The sequence below is a fragment of the Amblyraja radiata genome, chromosome 21, assembly GCF_010909765.2.
Source record: "Amblyraja radiata isolate CabotCenter1 chromosome 21, sAmbRad1.1.pri, whole genome shotgun sequence".
In the NCBI taxonomy this organism is placed as follows: Eukaryota; Metazoa; Chordata; class Chondrichthyes; order Rajiformes; family Rajidae; genus Amblyraja; species Amblyraja radiata.
Window position 1 is genome coordinate 25,564,171 of NC_045976.1, and position 17,788 is coordinate 25,581,958.

Consider the following 17,788-nt stretch of genomic DNA (forward strand, 5'->3'; position numbering starts at 1 on the left):
GTTTATTTCGTTTTGGTTAGTCTAGTTTTGGTTTTTAGTTTGTGTTTGGGGGGGGGGGTTGAAACGGGGCTTGCTGTCTCTCCCTGTGGGGGAATGCAACTTTTTTGTCGTATTCCCCTTCTCTGCCTCCGTCTGCGCTGAGGCCTAATGGCGGAGCTGGCGAACTCGAGGCTCAGGAGGCAGAGCCCGCCAGGACTCGCCCTGAGCTCGCTCCCGTGAGGGCGGCCCGGCTCGGGGCTGGAACAGTGCTTCCGTGAGGGGCTGTGACGCTCCCGGGAGGGCGGCCTGGCCCGAGGAAGGAACGGTGCTTCCGTCGGAGTGGCCGAGCTCGGGGAGGTACGGCGTTCCCAGCCCGAGGGAGGAGCGGCGCCCATGTCGGGGCGGCCCAGCCCGAGTGAGGTACGGTGCCCATGTCGGGGCGGCCCAGCCCGAGGGAGGTACGGCGCCCACGTCGGGGCGGCCCAGCCCGAGGGAGGTACGGCGCCCATGTCGGGGCGGCCCAGCCCGAGGGAGGTACGGCGCCCATGTCGGGGCGGCCCAGCCCGAGTGAGGTACGGCGCCCATGTCGGGGCGGCCCAGCCCGAGGGAGGAGCGGCGCCCATGTCTGGGCGGCCCAGCCCGAGGGAGGTACGGCGCCCATGTCGGGGCGGCCTGGCGCGGGGATGAGACGGTAACGGTACTCACGTGGGGGCTATCCGGCTCGGGACTGGAACGGTGCTCCGGTGGCTGGGACGGTGTTCTGGCGGTGGTGGCCTGAGTCCGGGGTTCGGCCGCGGGCCAGCGGCTGCGTCAGCAGGACTGGTGGGCGGCAGCTTCGACCACCCCGGGGCGCGGTGATTGAGCCGCGGGACAGTTTTTAACATCGCCCGGTGGGGTATCGCCTCAGCGCAGAGGGAGAAGAGGAGGGAAGAGACTGCAGCTCTAAGACTTTTGCCTCCATCACAGTGAGGAGATGCTGGGTGGACTCACTGTGGTGGATGTTAATATGTGTTTATTGTTGTTTTTTATTGTATTGTATTGTATGTTTGCTGCAATTTCGTTCAGACTTCGGTCTGAATGACAATAAAGGCTATCTAATCTAATCTAATCTAATATGGGGAGAAGGTTGCAATCTTCCACCCACACAGACAATGAGTCACTGACACCATTCAACTGGAATGACAAAAATGTAAGTCTACAATTGTATTGTCTGTTAGGGAGCCAGTTTAGTTTATGCTTAATGTCGCACTTGCTATCAGAATTCCCAGCAGAGCGAGAGGTCTGTCAGGGAATGTTGCCGATATGTGTAGGAAGGAACTGCAGATGCTAGTTTAAACCAAAGATAGACACAAAATGCTGGCATAACTCAGCGGGACAGGCAGCAACTCCGGAGAGAAGGAATGGGTGATGTTTCGGTTTGAGACCCTTCTGCCGACTGGCCCATTCTAGACTGCAGGAGTACGTGCTGAGGGACTCACTGAAGCTTGGTAAAGCCAATGGCAAGCCTCTGTCGGGGAGGACCATAGTCTGGGGGCCTTCCTCGGCAGAACATTACATGGCAGGATCTGGTGGAGACACCCCTCAAACAAGGGAGACCCCCAGGGGGGCACATGAGTGGCAAAGGTGCCTAGTATAAGGATAGTCTGGGAACACTACCAAATATACAGTGCCCTCCATAATGTTTGGGACAAAGACCCATCATTTATTTATTTGCTAATATGCCTGATCCTCCTGGCTGCACAGTGGGTCTCTCAACTGAGTGCAGGCACACATGAACCTAAAGATGAGTCTGGCACAATTTGCGATTTGTAATATAAAAAATACATGTGTTTAAAGTGCACATTGCCAGATTTTAATAAAGGTCATTTTTATACATTTTGGTTTCACCATGTAGAAATTACACCTGTGTTTAATTTGCAGATTTGTCTCACAATCGTCTTCAGGAGATTTACATTGACTTTTTTTCTTTTGTGCGTGCCCTACTGGTTACAAACTGAGAATAATTAGTTGAGGCAAAGACATGTACAGGCGTTTAAATTCACTCTCATTTGGAGAGGCACACATGTATGTCAGTGTTGTGGGATTACCATGATTATAATCTCAGGTTACACTTATCTTTCGATGATTCTTTGTGGAGGTAGGGGGTAAAGGATAGTTTCTCTAATTGGCCTGCAGCTTCCAACCCTGCACTCCTCCAATCCATCCATCACGGTGGTATGCTGAGTTAACAACTAAGAAGATACAGATTGAATACACCCCATATTAGTAACTATACTTAAGCAAATTCCTACAAATTTTACAGCGCCAGAGCCCTGGGTTCGATTATGATTACAGATGCTGACTGTACGGAGTTTGTACGTTCTCCCTGTGACCACATGAGTTTTCTCCGGGTGCTCCGGATTTCACCCACACTCCAAAGACATACAGGTTTGTAGGTTAATTGGCTTTGGTAACATTGTAAATTGTTCCTAGTGTGTAGGATAGTGCTAGTGTATGGGATGTTCGCTAGTCGATGTGAACTCTGTGCGCTAAAGGGCCTGTTTCCACGCTGTATCTCTAAAGTCTAAATAGGAGCACATTAAAAAGTAAATGATTTATAATCTGATTCATCAGAAATGCTAATTGCACAAGCATTCACATTTTAGACATTTTTGGATTGTGGATATTTGGAGCAGAATGTTTTTAGTTTAAATCTTTTTATTTGAATTTTGAATTTAACAGCAATTTGCTAATATACAATGATAATAGACAGTGATAATCAGGACATAATTGTACAACAGTATGTAAACAACCCTCAAAACCCTTACCCTTACCCACCCTCGCCACCCGGGAACAAACAACACTCACATACGTACACATCCACACAAATACGATTTTTTAAAAAATAAATAAAAAAATAATAAAAAGAAAGAAAAAGAAATTTATAAATAAATAAATAAAGTATTATTTATTAATTTTAAAAAAAACGTGGGGAGGGAGGGGGTGGATGGGGGGGAGGGGTTGAGGGGATAGCAGCTGCAATAAGACAGAGCTGTGATAGAGGGCACTCATCCTCTTCCGAGTCCGGAAACAAGTTAAGAGAGTTAACAAGTTCCAGGAAAGGGTTCCATGTATCTAGGAATGTCTTGGTAGAGCCTCTGAGAGAGAACCTAAGTTTTTCAAGCTTTAAGTTGTAGAGCACCTCCGGAGCAGAATGTTTTTATTGTAATCAGTCGATCCTGTGCCAGACTCATCTTTAGGTTCATGTGTGCCTGCACTCAGTTGAGAGACCCACTGTGCAGCCAGGAGGTTCAGGCATATTAGTCCCTCAGAATAATGCCATCACAGAGGCTCAACAATCAAGCACTCTTCCACTGAAGTAACCCAATTAGAATTCTGAATCATCAACATATTTGAAAAGTCAAAATGTGTTGGAAGGAACAGCGGCTGCTGCTTTATATCAAAGATAGACACAGAATGCAGGAGTAGTTCATCGGGTCAGGCAGCATCTCTGGAGAAACAAAATAAAAGTAAAATACTGGTTCAGCTGACAATGATTTTCAGGATTTTTTTCAAAGATACGAAAGACTTAACAGTCAAAATAAATGAAAATTTGCAGTTGCTGTTCAAAATTACTACCACTGAAATTAAACTTTAAAAATAATCTTGTAGAAGCCAGATAAAGGTCTCACTGACAAACGTTACCAGCAACGCTGTGTTAAATAGAAATGACTCCCACACAGGATGCACAGCATCAAAACATTATAGCCTATTGACTCACTTCAAGGTAGACAACAGGTACATTAGAATTACGTGTACAATTAGATAAGTGTGATTGTCTTGTTTGCTCTAGTGCTCTTTTTGTCTGCTGCTGTAGTTGGTTGCTGATGACCTGTGATAAGGCCCATGGGCATCTTGTCTGGCCTTGGGAATGTTAGAACAGAAACAAATTGAATGCATTTAATTTAAACAAAACATTTAATTATTCAACCTCTTGACTCCAGCCCGACAGCGGCCTTAAGTGACATAGATGGGAAAAATAAATTTGGTGGCTATTAATATTTCACACAAAAAGGATGATATTTACCATTATGAAATAAATGAAGGGAAACTTTAACTTACATAACTATATGAATGAATTAACTTGCTGATAGCCCTGTCCCACGGTATGAGTTCATTCCAAGAGCTCTCCCGAGTTTAATAAAAAACTCATGGTAAGCACGGAGAATGAATGTAGCGGGTACGTCGGAGCTCGGGGACGTCTCTTAGCGACTCGTAATGCTAACCGCAGGTATTCAGGAAGACTCGCTAACGGCAGGTAAGCACGGGAAGACTCGTGAAGATTTTTCAACATGTTGTCCTGAACTCACCTAATTAATGGGTGAGGGCAGATCCTGTGCATTCCCCAGTTTACTGAACCCCACTGACTGCCAGTGTGCAGAGTGAGGGTCACGGCCGTAGTAGGACTGGGGCAGTGCCAGGCTGCGGGACAGACCTGTAAGGCATCTTCCAGTCGCTTTAAGAGGAAAATGTCTTATTTCAGATGTAAATGTCACATTATGACCAAGAATTGAATAGTCATGTCCCCCCCCCCCCTTACAGTCATGGCTACACCAGTAATGTTGTTGTTCATCCTTCGTGGTCGAAGAAGACCATGACTTTAATGTTTTTGTTTGTGGGTCCGGTGAGACCGATCCGGACCTGGAAGGCTCGCCCGCACATGCGACACAGCTGGGCAGGCGCTGCAGCAGAAGTTGAAGTGGCTCGAGCCCCGCGCGTGGCGCGTTTCCTACGAACTTCTGCAGAGCGCTTCCTCACAGCTGCGCACTGGATCTCGTGGTGATCCTGCCTCGCTCAGTTGGGCGGTTACGGGTCCTGAAGTCCTGACTTGTGCTGGACTTGGATTAAAGTGAGGGAGAGTAGCGTCAATTGTCAGCCTCACTCTCTCGTCCTGGCCTATCTGGATCCAGTGGCAAGACATAGTCAAGACGGTTGGCGATAGGTCAGGATGCAGTGGATGGCCACCAGTGTTCTACGTGAACATTGTGCCCTAATTGCGCTGCACGACGCTTTGCTGGGTCCACCTTCCTACCCGTTAGACCGCCAAATGGTGGTCTCCTCCGTGTATTCCGTCGGATCCAGTCTTTACCTTTCCTGAATAAGGTATAGCCACAAGGCAGTGGACGTTTACATTTGGTGTTTTCCTTCACCGCTCCAGGGTGCTATATGGAGGACGCCTGTGTGTGACTTTGTTTAACATGGCTGCTTCTTCGTGGCAGCCACCCCACGAAGAAGCACCTTGGCCCACAGTCTATTAAACAATTTTTTTAAGTTAAAAATTATGAATAACTTGTGAAATATAACCAATCTAAACTAAACTTTATAGGAACTGACCATAGGACAAAGGTGAGTAAGGTGGTGCAAACATTTTTTCGCTACATATAGATCACATATAGATAGAGTTCAGTGTTTACTATTTATGGTGAGTTATCTTATGTAAAGATATTTATCTGATTTAATTTTGTTTGATGCCACTTAATGACCGAATAAGTAATTCAAAAAAAAGTATAAAACTTATAATTTATCAATGTCTTCGACCTAATGTTAATCCGGTTTCTCTCTCTGCAGATGCTGTCTGAACTATTCATTATGTTTAATATTATATAACTTTAGCTTTGCCTCTAGCTAGAGTGTATTGAAGTGTAAGGAGTCAAAGGAGAAGTTGTTGAGGGTGAGGATAAGTTCCTCCAAGTGGAGTCTGAGGTAGAGTCTTGACCCGAAGCATCACCTATCCATGTTCTCCAGAGCTGCTGCCTGACCCACCAAATTAGTCCAGCACTTTGTGTCCTGTTGAATTGGGGGTAGGGGTGGGGTGTTGAGTTGAGTTGAGGGTAGGGGTGGGGAGTTGAGTTGGGGGTAGGGGTGAGGTATTGGGTTGAGTTGAGGGTAGGGGTGGGGAGTTGAGGGGGGTAGGGGTGAGGTGTGGAAGGTAGGGGTGAGGTGTTGGGTTGGGGGTAGGGGTGGGGTGTTGAGTTGGGGGTAGGGGTGGGGTGTTGAGTTGAGGGTAGGGGTGGGAAGTTGAGTGGGGTAGGGGTGAGGTGTGGAGGGTAGGGGTGAGGTGTGGAGGGTAAGGGTGAGGTGTTGGGTTGGGTTGATGGCAGGGGTGAGGTGCGCTTGCTGTGCCGGGGCTGCAGGTGGCGGGCGGTTCGGCGAGCGGACAGGGCTCTCCTAATCAAAGATCACAGAGCAAGAGCTCCTGTTGGAGCAGCGATGGCGGCGGCGGCTGCGGAGAAGACGGAGCGGGGCACACAGCCGAAGCAGGAAGAGGGCGAGGTCCGGTACAAGGAGCGACTGGAGGTCAGTGGGCAGACATTAACCACTGGCGGGACGGGGCGGGGGCTGCGGGAGTCTGGGCCCGGGGTAGAGGCGGGGTTGCGGGCCTCGGCCGGCGGGCCCGGGGTAACGACGGGGGCGATGGGCTGCGGCTCCCGGCCCGTCTCCGCCTCTGGCCGCCCACCCTTGGGGCCCGACCCTGGCGACGCCATCCAGCGGCAGGGTGGCCTCGGCCCAGCGCTGCTCCATCCCCGGGCCCCAGCGCTGCTCCATCCCCGGCCCCAGCGCTGCTCCATCCCCGGGCCCCAGCGCTGCTCCATCCCCGGCCCCAGCGCTGCTCCATCCCCGGGCCCCAGCGCTGCTCCATCCCCGGGCCCCCAGCGCTGCTCCATCCCCGGCCCCACCGCTGCTCCATCCCCGGGCCCAGCGCTGCTCCATCCCCGGGCCCCCAGCGCTGCTCCATCCCCGGCCCCAGCGCTGCTCCATCCCCGGGCCCAGCGCTGCTCCATCCCCGGCCCACCCGAGGGAGAGGCGGGCTGAAACTGGGCCTCGGTGGCCGTCCCTTCTATGTCCATTAACTCCATGAATTAGTTCATCAAATAGCACCAAACAGAATTATATCTGTGGTTCCGGGTTTACCCGCAAATCTAAAGTACTCCTTCATACGCTATTATTTTAACGGAAGGTAAAGGGTCCACGCCATAAAAGTGCTGCCAACTGTTTAGTCTCTGACAATTCCGCTGTCACCTGCTTGATAAACATGTTCCCACTTTTCCTTGGGTCCCCTCTATGGACCATAGAGATCAGGACCCTGCACGGCACTCAGGGTTTGTATTTTTAAGTCAGAATCATAGAATTGTATGGCATGAAACCCAATTTGGTCCAACTCATCCAGGCTGACTATTGGGCACTCTTCTGTATCATCCCAATTGCTGAACACTTGGTTCACAGCCCTCTATACTTAAGTGATTCGTATGTTCATTTAAACATTTCTTAAATGCTGTCGGTGATGCAGCTTAAACCATTCACTACGTCAGTGCATTCCAAGTAGTTGCCACTTTCTGGCTGATGAAGATTCCCTCTGAATCCCTTTCGTCATAATCCCTCTGAATCCCTTTCCTCTAAATCTAAACCCGTCCCATCTAGTTTCAACGCCTCATCACCCGCCCCATTATCTGGGGAAAGGTATCTTATCTGTATCCCTCATAATTTTATATACCTCAGTTATGTTTCTTATTAACCTCTTTGCTCCAGGGAGAAAATACATAACACCTTTTGGGGATGGTGGTGGGGTGGGGGGTAATAACCGCACTTCTCTATCTCAGACACCATCCTGGTGAATCTCCTCTGCAGCTTTTTACTGTATCATTCATTTTCAAGCCAAGTTTAGACTAGATACATACTGGCATTCAGATTTTTTTTTGCATTTGCTTTTAGTTGGTCTTTAGATATGGTTTCAGGTTAATTGGGGGGAGAAAGCAGGGGGGGAAACAAACTCATGCTAACTTTGTTTGGTGAGAAGATAGGTAAATATCCTGCAAATGTGATCTGTTTATATTTGGGGTGCTCCACCGTCAGATATTAAACATATGCATACACAGTTAATTTGAAATTGACCTCAGATTTCATTCCTGTTTCATTGTAAATGTAATTTCTCACCTCACCCCATCCCAATTTGAGTTGGCTGATGTTTTGATTAACTTTGTGCCACCCTTTAGATGCAAATTGGAGACTCCATTGACAACTTGATTAAACGCATAATGCGACTCATTCTGCAAGACACATATGAGGCCCAGTCGGAACTACACACAATCATGCTGGATCTATTTGAGAAGATTGGTATTACCGGAGCCGATGACTGTCGCCCAGAAGCACATGTCTTTTTCCAGCGTTTTGCTGAAATCGCATGGTCTGAACTAGTGGATGAATGCTTCGCGGAAGGTAGCATGAAGCTGATTCACTCTCATTCTACCTTTTTTCAGGCTTTGGGTTTTTTACGGAGAATATCTTGTTACATGCCCTGTGTGAAACGAATGTGGGATAAACGATACCGAATTGTAACAAATATTGGCATCATGCTTTGTTTTGATGGTGAAGTTACTCACCTGCGCTATTTCATCTGGCAAGAATGTTTGAAAATTCTCTACAATTGCCTTGTCTTGTGCACTGAAGATGACATAAAATATATTTGCCAATTGCAGATCTTTAACTGCCTGGAAGTAGCTTGGAAAGTATCCGATGAAAGATTAAACCTTGGGCTACTTGTAAAAGCATGGCTGGTCCTTGCTGAGCATTATCACATTCCAATTTGTGAGCAAACCTGGGATAGATCCTCTTTCCCCCAAATAATTAGCTATTTGTCGCTGGAAGATGAATATGAAATGGCAGGTGTACATGTTGCGAAAAAAGCCATTTTGGCTATAACTGATCCTAGAGAATACAAGAAAAACCCTTATGTGCATTATAACCGTAAAGCAAGGTACATATCTACAATTACTGACACAGAAACCAAACCACCTGAAACGTTCCCTACAATATGCTCGTCACCACCTTGCAATCAACTGGAAGTTAGCCAATGTCACTTTCGCACTTGTGATTCCTGTCGCCTTACATATTACTGCAGCAAAGCCTGCCAGAAATTCCACTGGAAACATGGTCACAAGGAGGAATGTATTCCTGTGTATCCAAGGGAGGAAATCCTAAAATACTACACAGATGATGTGATAAATGACTTTCAACTGTACTGTATGAGCTTGTCAAACAACAAGATGCTGGAAAGTATTTTGGGTCAGCTAATTCCGAAGCGTAAGAAAGGAGATGGTGTCCGCTGTTTAGGGGTCCTTATTAAAAATGAACAAGGTCAGTGGGTTACCCTTGATGAGAAGGTACCAGAGGCCAAGAAACATGTATTTCCTATCACCAGAAGGAGCAGACCCAAAGACTAAATTATTTTCTGTCCAGGTGATTATGATTTGATGCCCTGAATATTTACATTACACAGTGTGTGTTTTGAACGACAAACACGTGATCATTTGTTGCCTAAACTGAATAATCCCTATTCTCTACTCACTTTCACTATCATTGAGACTATAAGATAAGAACATTCGCTTCATGTTTCAGTATTAAAGAGTCCACTTTTTCGCTTTCTTTTTCAATAAATTGCTTCCAAGTTTTGTAACATGGTATTGCCTAAGTTGTTATAGAAAGGATCTTATTTATGTATGTGAATCATGAGGAATGGAGAACTGATTTATGTCTTATTCTGATATATAGATCAGCATAGTGGCAGAGCAGGTAGTGACGCTGCCAAGCAGCTCCAGTGATTCGGATCTGTTCTTGATCTCGATACTGTCAGTGTGGAGTTTCCATGCACTCGCTTGATCACATGAGTTTCTCTGTGTGCTCTGGTTTCCTCCCTCACCCTAACAACGTGCTGGATGGTAGGTTAGTTGGTTACTCTAATATATGGCTAATATAGGTGGGTGCTGGGTGAATCCAGGTGGGAGTTGATGGGCAGAAGCGAGAGAAACAATTACAGGGAAATACGTGGGGGAATAGGATGGAGTGAAATGCTCTGAAAGCAGGCGTTAATTGTGGACTTTCTATCTCATGAGAAATAGGTAATCAGTGAATTACAGCACAGAAGGGTGATCTTTTGGCACACATTATCCATGCCAATAATGATGCCCATCTATGCTAATCACGTTAAAATGTATGTATGGACTTGTGTGCATTGTGTTTAAGAGGAAATTATTTTTAGGTTGATACTCTAATTAATTAATTACATGCCAGCAATGTGAAGTTATAGTTAGTTGAAGTAAATGACCCTTTGTTATTTGTAATCTACGATGTCTGCTGGATGTTAATGTAAAATAAATCATTCTTAAAGATCGACAAACATATAGTTTGAAAATTTGATTATTAGATTACTTTCTTTTATAAATTTCCACAAGCAGTTTCATTTTCAAAACCTAATTCAAATGTGGAATTTTGTTGAATCTTTCAAGGGGAGGGGCAGAGAGCAGGAAAAAGTTACTAGCATTTCATACCTTGTCTTATTTCCTTTATTACATGTACAAACTACACTACTGAATGGGGAAATTATGTGTAGCGTAATTTTATTCTTTACTAAATTTGGGCCTGTATAATTAGAATTTTATTGGATTTGTTTAAATAAAAAGAGGATCCTTGTGCCGGATCAAAGTAATGGAAAGAGACTCTAGTTCCAAGACACTTCTGTCATTCAGCAGACACTCTGGCTGCAGCAGCTCACCGGCAGTCCTGTTTGTTTTGTGTTTTTTTGTGTTGTTTATTTCGTTTTGGTTAGTCTAGTTTTGGTTTTTAGTTTGTGTTTGGGGGGGGGGTTGAAACGGGGCTTGCTGTCTCTCCCTGTGGGGGAATGCAACTTTTTTGTCGTATTCCCCTTCTCTGCCTCCGTCTGCGCTGAGGCCTAATGGCGGAGCTGGCGAACTCGAGGCTCAGGAGGCAGAGCCCGCCAGGACTCGCCCTGAGCTCGCTCCCGTGAGGGCGGCCCGGCTCGGGGCTGGAACAGTGCTTCCGTGAGGGGCTGTGACGCTCCCGGGAGGGCGGCCTGGCCCGAGGAAGGAACGGTGCTTCCGTCGGAGTGGCCGAGCTCGGGGAGGTACGGCGTTCCCAGCCCGAGGGAGGAGCGGCGTCCATGTCGGGGCGGCCCAGCCCGAGTGAGGTACGGCGCCCATGTCGGGGCGGCCCAGCCCGAGGGAGGTACGACGCCCATGTCGGGGCGGCCCAGCCCGAGGGAGGTACGGCGCCCATGTCGGGGCGGCCCAGCCCGAGTGAGGTACGGCGCCCATGTCGGGGCGGCCCAGCCCGAGGGAGGAGCGGCGCCCATGTCTGGGCGGCCCAGCCCGAGGGAGGTACGGCGCCCATGTCGGGGCGGCCTGGCGCGGGGATGAGACGGTAACGGTACTCACGTGGGGGCTATCCGGCTCGGGGCTGGAACGGTGCTCCGGTGGCTGGGACGGTGTTCTGGCGGTGGTGGCCTGAGTCCGGGGTTCGGCCGCGGGCCAGCGGCTGCGTCAGCAGGACTGGTGGGTGGCAGCTTCGACCACCCCGGGGCGCGGTGATTGAGCCGCGGGACAGTTTTTAACATCGCCCGGTGGGGTATCGACTCAGCGCAGAGGGAGAAGAGGAGGGAAGAGACTGCAGCCCTAAGACTTTTGCCTCCATCACAGTGAGGAGATGCTGGGTGGACTCACTGTGGTGGATGTTAATATGTGTTTATTGTTGTTTTTTATTGTATTGTATTGTATGTTTGACTGCTGCAATTTCGTTCAGACTTCGGTCTGAATGACAATAAAGGCTATCTAATCTAATCTAATCTAATATGGGGAGAAGGTTGCAATCTTCCACCCACACAGACAATGAGTCACTGACACCATTCAACTGGAATGACAAAAATGTAAGTCTACAATTGTATTGTCTGTTAGGGAGCCAGTTTAGTTTATGCTTAATGTCGCACTTGCTATCAGAATTCCCAGCAGAGCGAGAGGTCTGTCAGGGAATGTTGCCGATATGTGTAGGAAGGAACTGCAGATGCTAGTTTAAACCAAAGATAGACACAAAATGCTGGCATAACTCAGCGGGACAGGCAGCAACTCCGGAGAGAAGGAATGGGTGATGTTTCGGTTTGAGACCCTTCTGCCGACTGGCCCATTCTAGACTGCAGGAGTACGTGCTGAGGGACTCACTGAAGCTTGGTAAAGCCAATGGCAAGCCTCTGTCGGGAGGACCATAGTCTGGGGGCCTTCCTCGGCAGGACATTACATGGCAGGATCTGGTGGAGACACCCCTCAAACAAGGGAGACCCCCAGGGGGGCACATGAGTGGCAAAGGTGCCTAGTATAAGGATAGTCTGGGAACACTACCAAATATACAGTGCCCTCCATAATGTTTGGGACAAAGACCCATCATTTATTTATTTGCTAATATGCCTGATCCTCCTGGCTGCACAGTGGGTCTCTCAACTGAGTGCAGGCACACATGAACCTAAAGATGATTCTGGCACAATTTGCGATTTGTAATATAAAAAATACATGTGTTTAAAGTGCACATTGCCAGATTTTAATAAAGGTCATTTTTATAAATTTTGGTTTCACCATGTAGAAATTACACCTGTGTTTAATTTGCAGATTTGTCTCACAATCGTCTTCAGGAGATTTACATTGACTTTTTTTCTTTTGTGCGTGCCCCACTGGTTACAAACTGAGAATAATTAGTTGAGGCAAAGACATGTACAGGCGTTTAAATACACTCTCATTTGGAGAGGCACACATGTATGTCAGTGTTGTGGGATTACCATGATTATAATCTCAGGTTACACTTATCTTTCGATGATTCTTTGTGGAGGTAGGGGGTAAAGGATAGTTTCTCTAATTGGCCTGCAGCTTCCAACCCTGCACTCCTCCAATCCATCCATCACGGTGGTATGCTGAGTTAACAACTAAGAAGATACAGATTGAATACACCCCATATTAGTAACTATACTTAAGCAAATTCCTACAAATTTTACAGCGCCAGAGCCCTGGGTTCGATTATGATTACAGATGCTGACTGTACGGAGTTTGTACGTTCTCCCTGTGACCACATGAGTTTTCTCCGGGTGCTCCCGATTTCACCCACACTCCAAAGACATACAGGTTTGTAGGTTAATTGGCTTTGGTAACATTGTAAATTGTTCCTAGTGTGTAGGATAGTGCTAGTGTATGGGATGTTCGCTAGTCGATGTGAACTCTGTGCGCTAAAGGGCCTGTTTCCACGCTGTATCTCTAAAGTCTAAATAGGAGCACATTAAAAAGTAAATGATTTATAATCTGATTCATCAGAAATGCTAATTGCACAAGCATTCACATTTTAGACATTTTTGGATTGTGGATATTTGGAGCAGAATGTTTTTAGTTTAAATCTTTTTATTTGAATTTTGAATTTAACAGCAATTTGCTAATATACAATGATAATAGACAGTGATAATCAGGACATAATTGTACAACAGTATGTAAACAACCCTCAAAACCCTTACCCTTACCCACCCTCGCCACCCGGGAACAAACAACACTCACATACGTACACATCCACACAAATACGATTAAAAAAAAATAATAATAAAAAGAAAGAAAAAGAAAATTATAAATAAATAAATAAATTATTATTTATTAATTTAAAAAAAAATTGTGGGGAGGGAGGGGGTGGATGGGGGGGAGGGGTTGAGGGGATAGCAGCTGCAATAAGACAGAGCTGTGATAGAGGGCACTCAGTCCTCTTCCGAGTCCGGAAACAAGTTAAGAGAGTTAACAAGTTCCAGGAAAGGGTTCCATGTATCTAGGAATGTCTTGGTAGAGCCTTTGAGAGAGAACCTAAGTTTTTCAAGCTTTAAGTTGTAGAGCACCTCCGGAGCAGAATGTTTTTATTGTAATCAGTCGATCCTGTGCCAGACTCATCTTTAGGTTCATGTGTGCCTGCACTCAGTTGAGAGACCCACTGTGCAGCCAGGAGGTTCAGGCATATTAGTCCCTCAGAATAATGCCATCACAGAGGCTCAACAATCAAGCACTCTTCCACTGAAGTAACCCAATTAGAATTCTGAAACATCAACATATTTGAAAAGTCAAAATGTGTTGGAAGGAACAGCGGCTGCTGCTTTATATCAAAGATAGACACAGAATGCAGGAGTAGTTCATCGGGTCAGGCAGCATCTCTGGAGAAACAAAATAAAAGTAAAATACTGGTTCAGCTGACAATGATTTTCAGGATTTTTTTCAAAGATACGAAAGACTTAACAGTCAAAATAAATGAAAATTTGCAGTTGCTGTTCAAAATTACTACCACTGAAATTAAACTTTAAAAATAATCTTGTAGAAGCCAGATAAAGGTCTCACTGACAAACGTTACCAGCAACGCTGTGTTATATAGAAATGACTCCCACACAGGATGCACAGCATCAAAACATTATAGCCTATTGACTCACTTCAAGGTAGACAACAGGTACATTAGAATTACGTATACAATTAGATAAGTGTGATTGTCTTGTTTGCTCTAGTGCTCTTTTTGTCTGCTGCTGTAGTTGGTTGCTGATGACCTGTGATAAGGCCCATGGGCATCTTGTCTGGCCTTGGGAATGTTAGAACAGAAACAAATTGAATGCATTTAATTTAAACAAAACATTTAATTATTCAACCTCTTGACTCCAGCCCGACAGCGGCCTTAAGTGACATAGTTGGGAAAAATAAATTTGGTGCTATTAATATTTCACACAAAAAGGATGATATTTACCATTATGAAATAAATGAAGGGAAACTTTAACTTACATAACTATATGAATGAATTAACTTGCTGATAGCCCTGTCCCACGGTACGAGTTCATTCCAAGAGCTCTCCCGAGTTTAATAAAAAACTCATGGTAAGCACGGAGAATGAATGTAGCGGGTACGTCGGAGCTCGGGGACGTCTCTTAGCGACTCGTAATGCTAACGGCAGGTATTCAGGAAGACTCGCTAACGGCAGGTAAGCACGGGAAGACTCGTGAAGATTTTTCAACATGTTGTCCTGAACTCACCTAATTAATGGGTGAGGGCAGATCCTGTGCATTCCCCAGTTTACTGAACCCCACTGACTGCCAGTGTGCAGAGTGAGGGTCATGGCCGTAGTAGGACTGGGGCAGTGCCAGGCTGCGGGACAGACCTGTAAGGCATCTTCCAGTCGCTTTAAGAGGAAAATGTCTTATTTCAGATGTAAATGTCACATTATGACCAAGAATTGAATAGTCATGTTCCCCCCCTCCCCCCCCCCCCCCTTACAGTCATGGCTACACCAGTATTGTTGTTGTTCATCCTTCGTGGTCGAAGAAGACCATGACTTTAATGTTTTTGTTTGTGGGTCCGGTGAGACCGATCCGGACCTGGAAGGCTCGCCCGCACATGCGACACAGCTGGGCAGGCGCTGCAGCAGAAGTTGAAGTGGCTCGAGCCCCGCGCGTGGCGCGTTTCCTACAAACTTCTGCAGTGCGCTTCCTCCCAGCTGCGCACTGGATCCCGTGGTGATCCTGCCTCGCTCAGTTGGGCGGTTACGGGTCCTGAAGTCCTGACTTGTGCTGGACTTGCATTAAAGTGAGGGAGAGTAGCATCAATTGTCAGCCTCACTCTCTCGTCCCGGCCTATCTGGATCCAGTGGCAAGACATAGTCAAGACGGTTGGCGATAGGTCAGGATGCAGTGGATGGCCACCAGTGTTCTACGTGAACATTGTGCCCTAATTGCGCTCCACGACGCTTTGCTGGGTCCACCTTCCTACCCGTTAGACCGCCAAATGGTGGTCTCCTCCGTGTATTCCGTCGGATCCAGTCTTTACCTTTCCTGAATAAGGTATAGCCACAAGGCAGTGGACGTTTACATTTGGTGTTTTCCTTCACCCCCCCAGGGTGCTATATGTAGCAATGTTACAAAATTTTGAGATTTTAAAAATCAAGTCTGTAATTTATCCCATCAGATAAAGCATAAAAATAAGTTTAATTTGACACCTAATTCACTTTCATATCTCAAGTATTTAAAAAGTTATGGCCATTTTCATACTCGGAAATGAGCATCTTGTTCCCTATTGATTTTCTATGGACATAACAAAAAAGTTGTGATCGTGAACAGTCAAAAGCCCATAACTTTCTTAAAAATTAAGAGAACTGAATGAAATTTTCAGTTATCATAGATTGAAGCATTCTGAAACAAATATAAAATAATCTTACTTGGATGACCTGAAATTAAAGCATATAATTAGTTAGTTACCTAATTGTAGCTAATTTCAGACTTCAATTACTGGATCTAAACATCTATCCATTTCTTAATAAATGATTAACATTTTTAAATAGCCTAAATGTCCAAATAATATTCACAAATAATTCACAATAAAACATGATTTTTAAATCTCATTTACATGAATTTATAGGCCAAATGGAAGGAATTCAGTGTTCAATTGCTGTAAATAAATGCCCATTTAAATCAGCTTTCCAGTGGGTCCCTGTGGAACGCGCTGGTTTAGAACGTTCACATTGCGGTAGATTTGTGCCCCAAATGCCGAGAAAAATACTGCGCGATATAATGGGTCCAAATTGAGCTACTCGCAATATTAAATTTTGTATAAAGGGATCTTTAGAAGCCCTTTTTAATGTAAAAATATACAACCTAACTTCTGCTATTTTCTTTATGAGACTCTGCGGTTGCTGACGGTCGCGGGTTTAGAGATTGATTTTTAAACTACTATAACTATTATTCAAGGCCTTTAAACCTAATAATAGCTTTTGCGACGGGGTCTTTCAGCGATTTTTCGTTAATAATTAACTAGGCTGAACATCTTCGATTTGAACAGCCTAGAGAAAATCGCGTTTTAAACCCGCCCCCTCTAAACGGCGCCAAAATCGCGCACACCCGCACCGGCAGATTTTCAAAGACGCTTCAGGTAGGCTTTGCAACATACCTACTATATGGAGGACGCCTGTGTGTGACTTTGTTTAACATGGCTGCTTCTTCGTGGCAGCCACCCCACGATGAAGCACCTTGGCCCACAGTCTATTAAACAATTGTTTTAAGTTAAAAATTATGAATAACTTGTGAAATATAACCAATCTAAACTAAACTTTATAGGAACTGACCATAGGACAAAGGTGAGTAAGGTGGTGCAAACATTTTTTCGCTACATATAGATCACATATAGATAGATAGAGTTCAGTGTTTACTATTTATGGTGAGTTATCTTATGTAAAGATATTTATCTGATTTAATTTTGTTTGATGCCACTTAATGACCGAATAAGTAATTCAAAAAAAAGTATAAAACTTATAATTTATCAATGTCTTTGACCTAATGTTAATCCGGTTTCTCTCTCTGCAGATGCTGTCTGAACTATTCATTATGTTTAATATTATACAACTTTAGCTTTGCCTCTAGCTAGAGTGTATTGAAGTGTAAGGAGTCAAAGGAGAAGTTGTTGAGGGTGAGGATAAGTTCCTCCAAGCGGAGTCTGAGGTAGAGTCTTGACCCGAAGCATCACCTATCCATGTTCTCCAGCGCTGCTGCCTGACCCACCAATTTACTCCAGCACTTTGTGTCCTGTTGAATTGGGGGTAGGGGTGGGGTGTTGAGTTGAGTTGAGGGTAGGGGTGGGGAGTTGAGTTGGGGGTAGGGGTGAGGTATTGGGTTGAGTTGAGGGTAGGGGTGGGGAGTTGAGGGGGGTAGGGGTGAGGTGTGGAAGGTAGGGGTGAGGTGTTGGGTTGGGGGTAGGGGTGGGGAGTTGAGTTGGGGGTAGGGGTGGGGTGTTGAGTTGAGTTGAGGGTAGGGGTGGGGTGTTGAGGGGGGTAGGGGTGGGGAGTTGAGGGGGGTAGGGGTGAGGTGTTGGGTTGGGGGTAGGGGTGAGGTGTGGAGGGTAAGGGTGAGGTGTTGGGTTGGGTTGATGGCAGGGGTGAGGTGCGCTTGCTGTGC

General features: G+C 46.0%; 1 protein-coding gene across 1 annotated transcript; it reads left to right on the plus strand.

The window, feature by feature from the left end:
- The first annotated feature begins 6,184 nt into the window (after nucleotides 1-6,184).
- On the plus strand, nucleotides 6,185-10,005 carry LOC116985208. Its single transcript, XM_033039795.1, has 2 exons — nucleotides 6,185-6,315; nucleotides 8,010-10,005. The coding sequence occupies exons 1-2, from the start codon at nucleotides 6,229-6,231 to the stop codon at nucleotides 9,234-9,236; spliced, it is 1,314 nt and encodes a 437-aa protein (XP_032895686.1). The 5' UTR covers nucleotides 6,185-6,228; the 3' UTR covers nucleotides 9,237-10,005.
- Nucleotides 10,006-17,788: the final 7,783 nt, after the last annotated feature.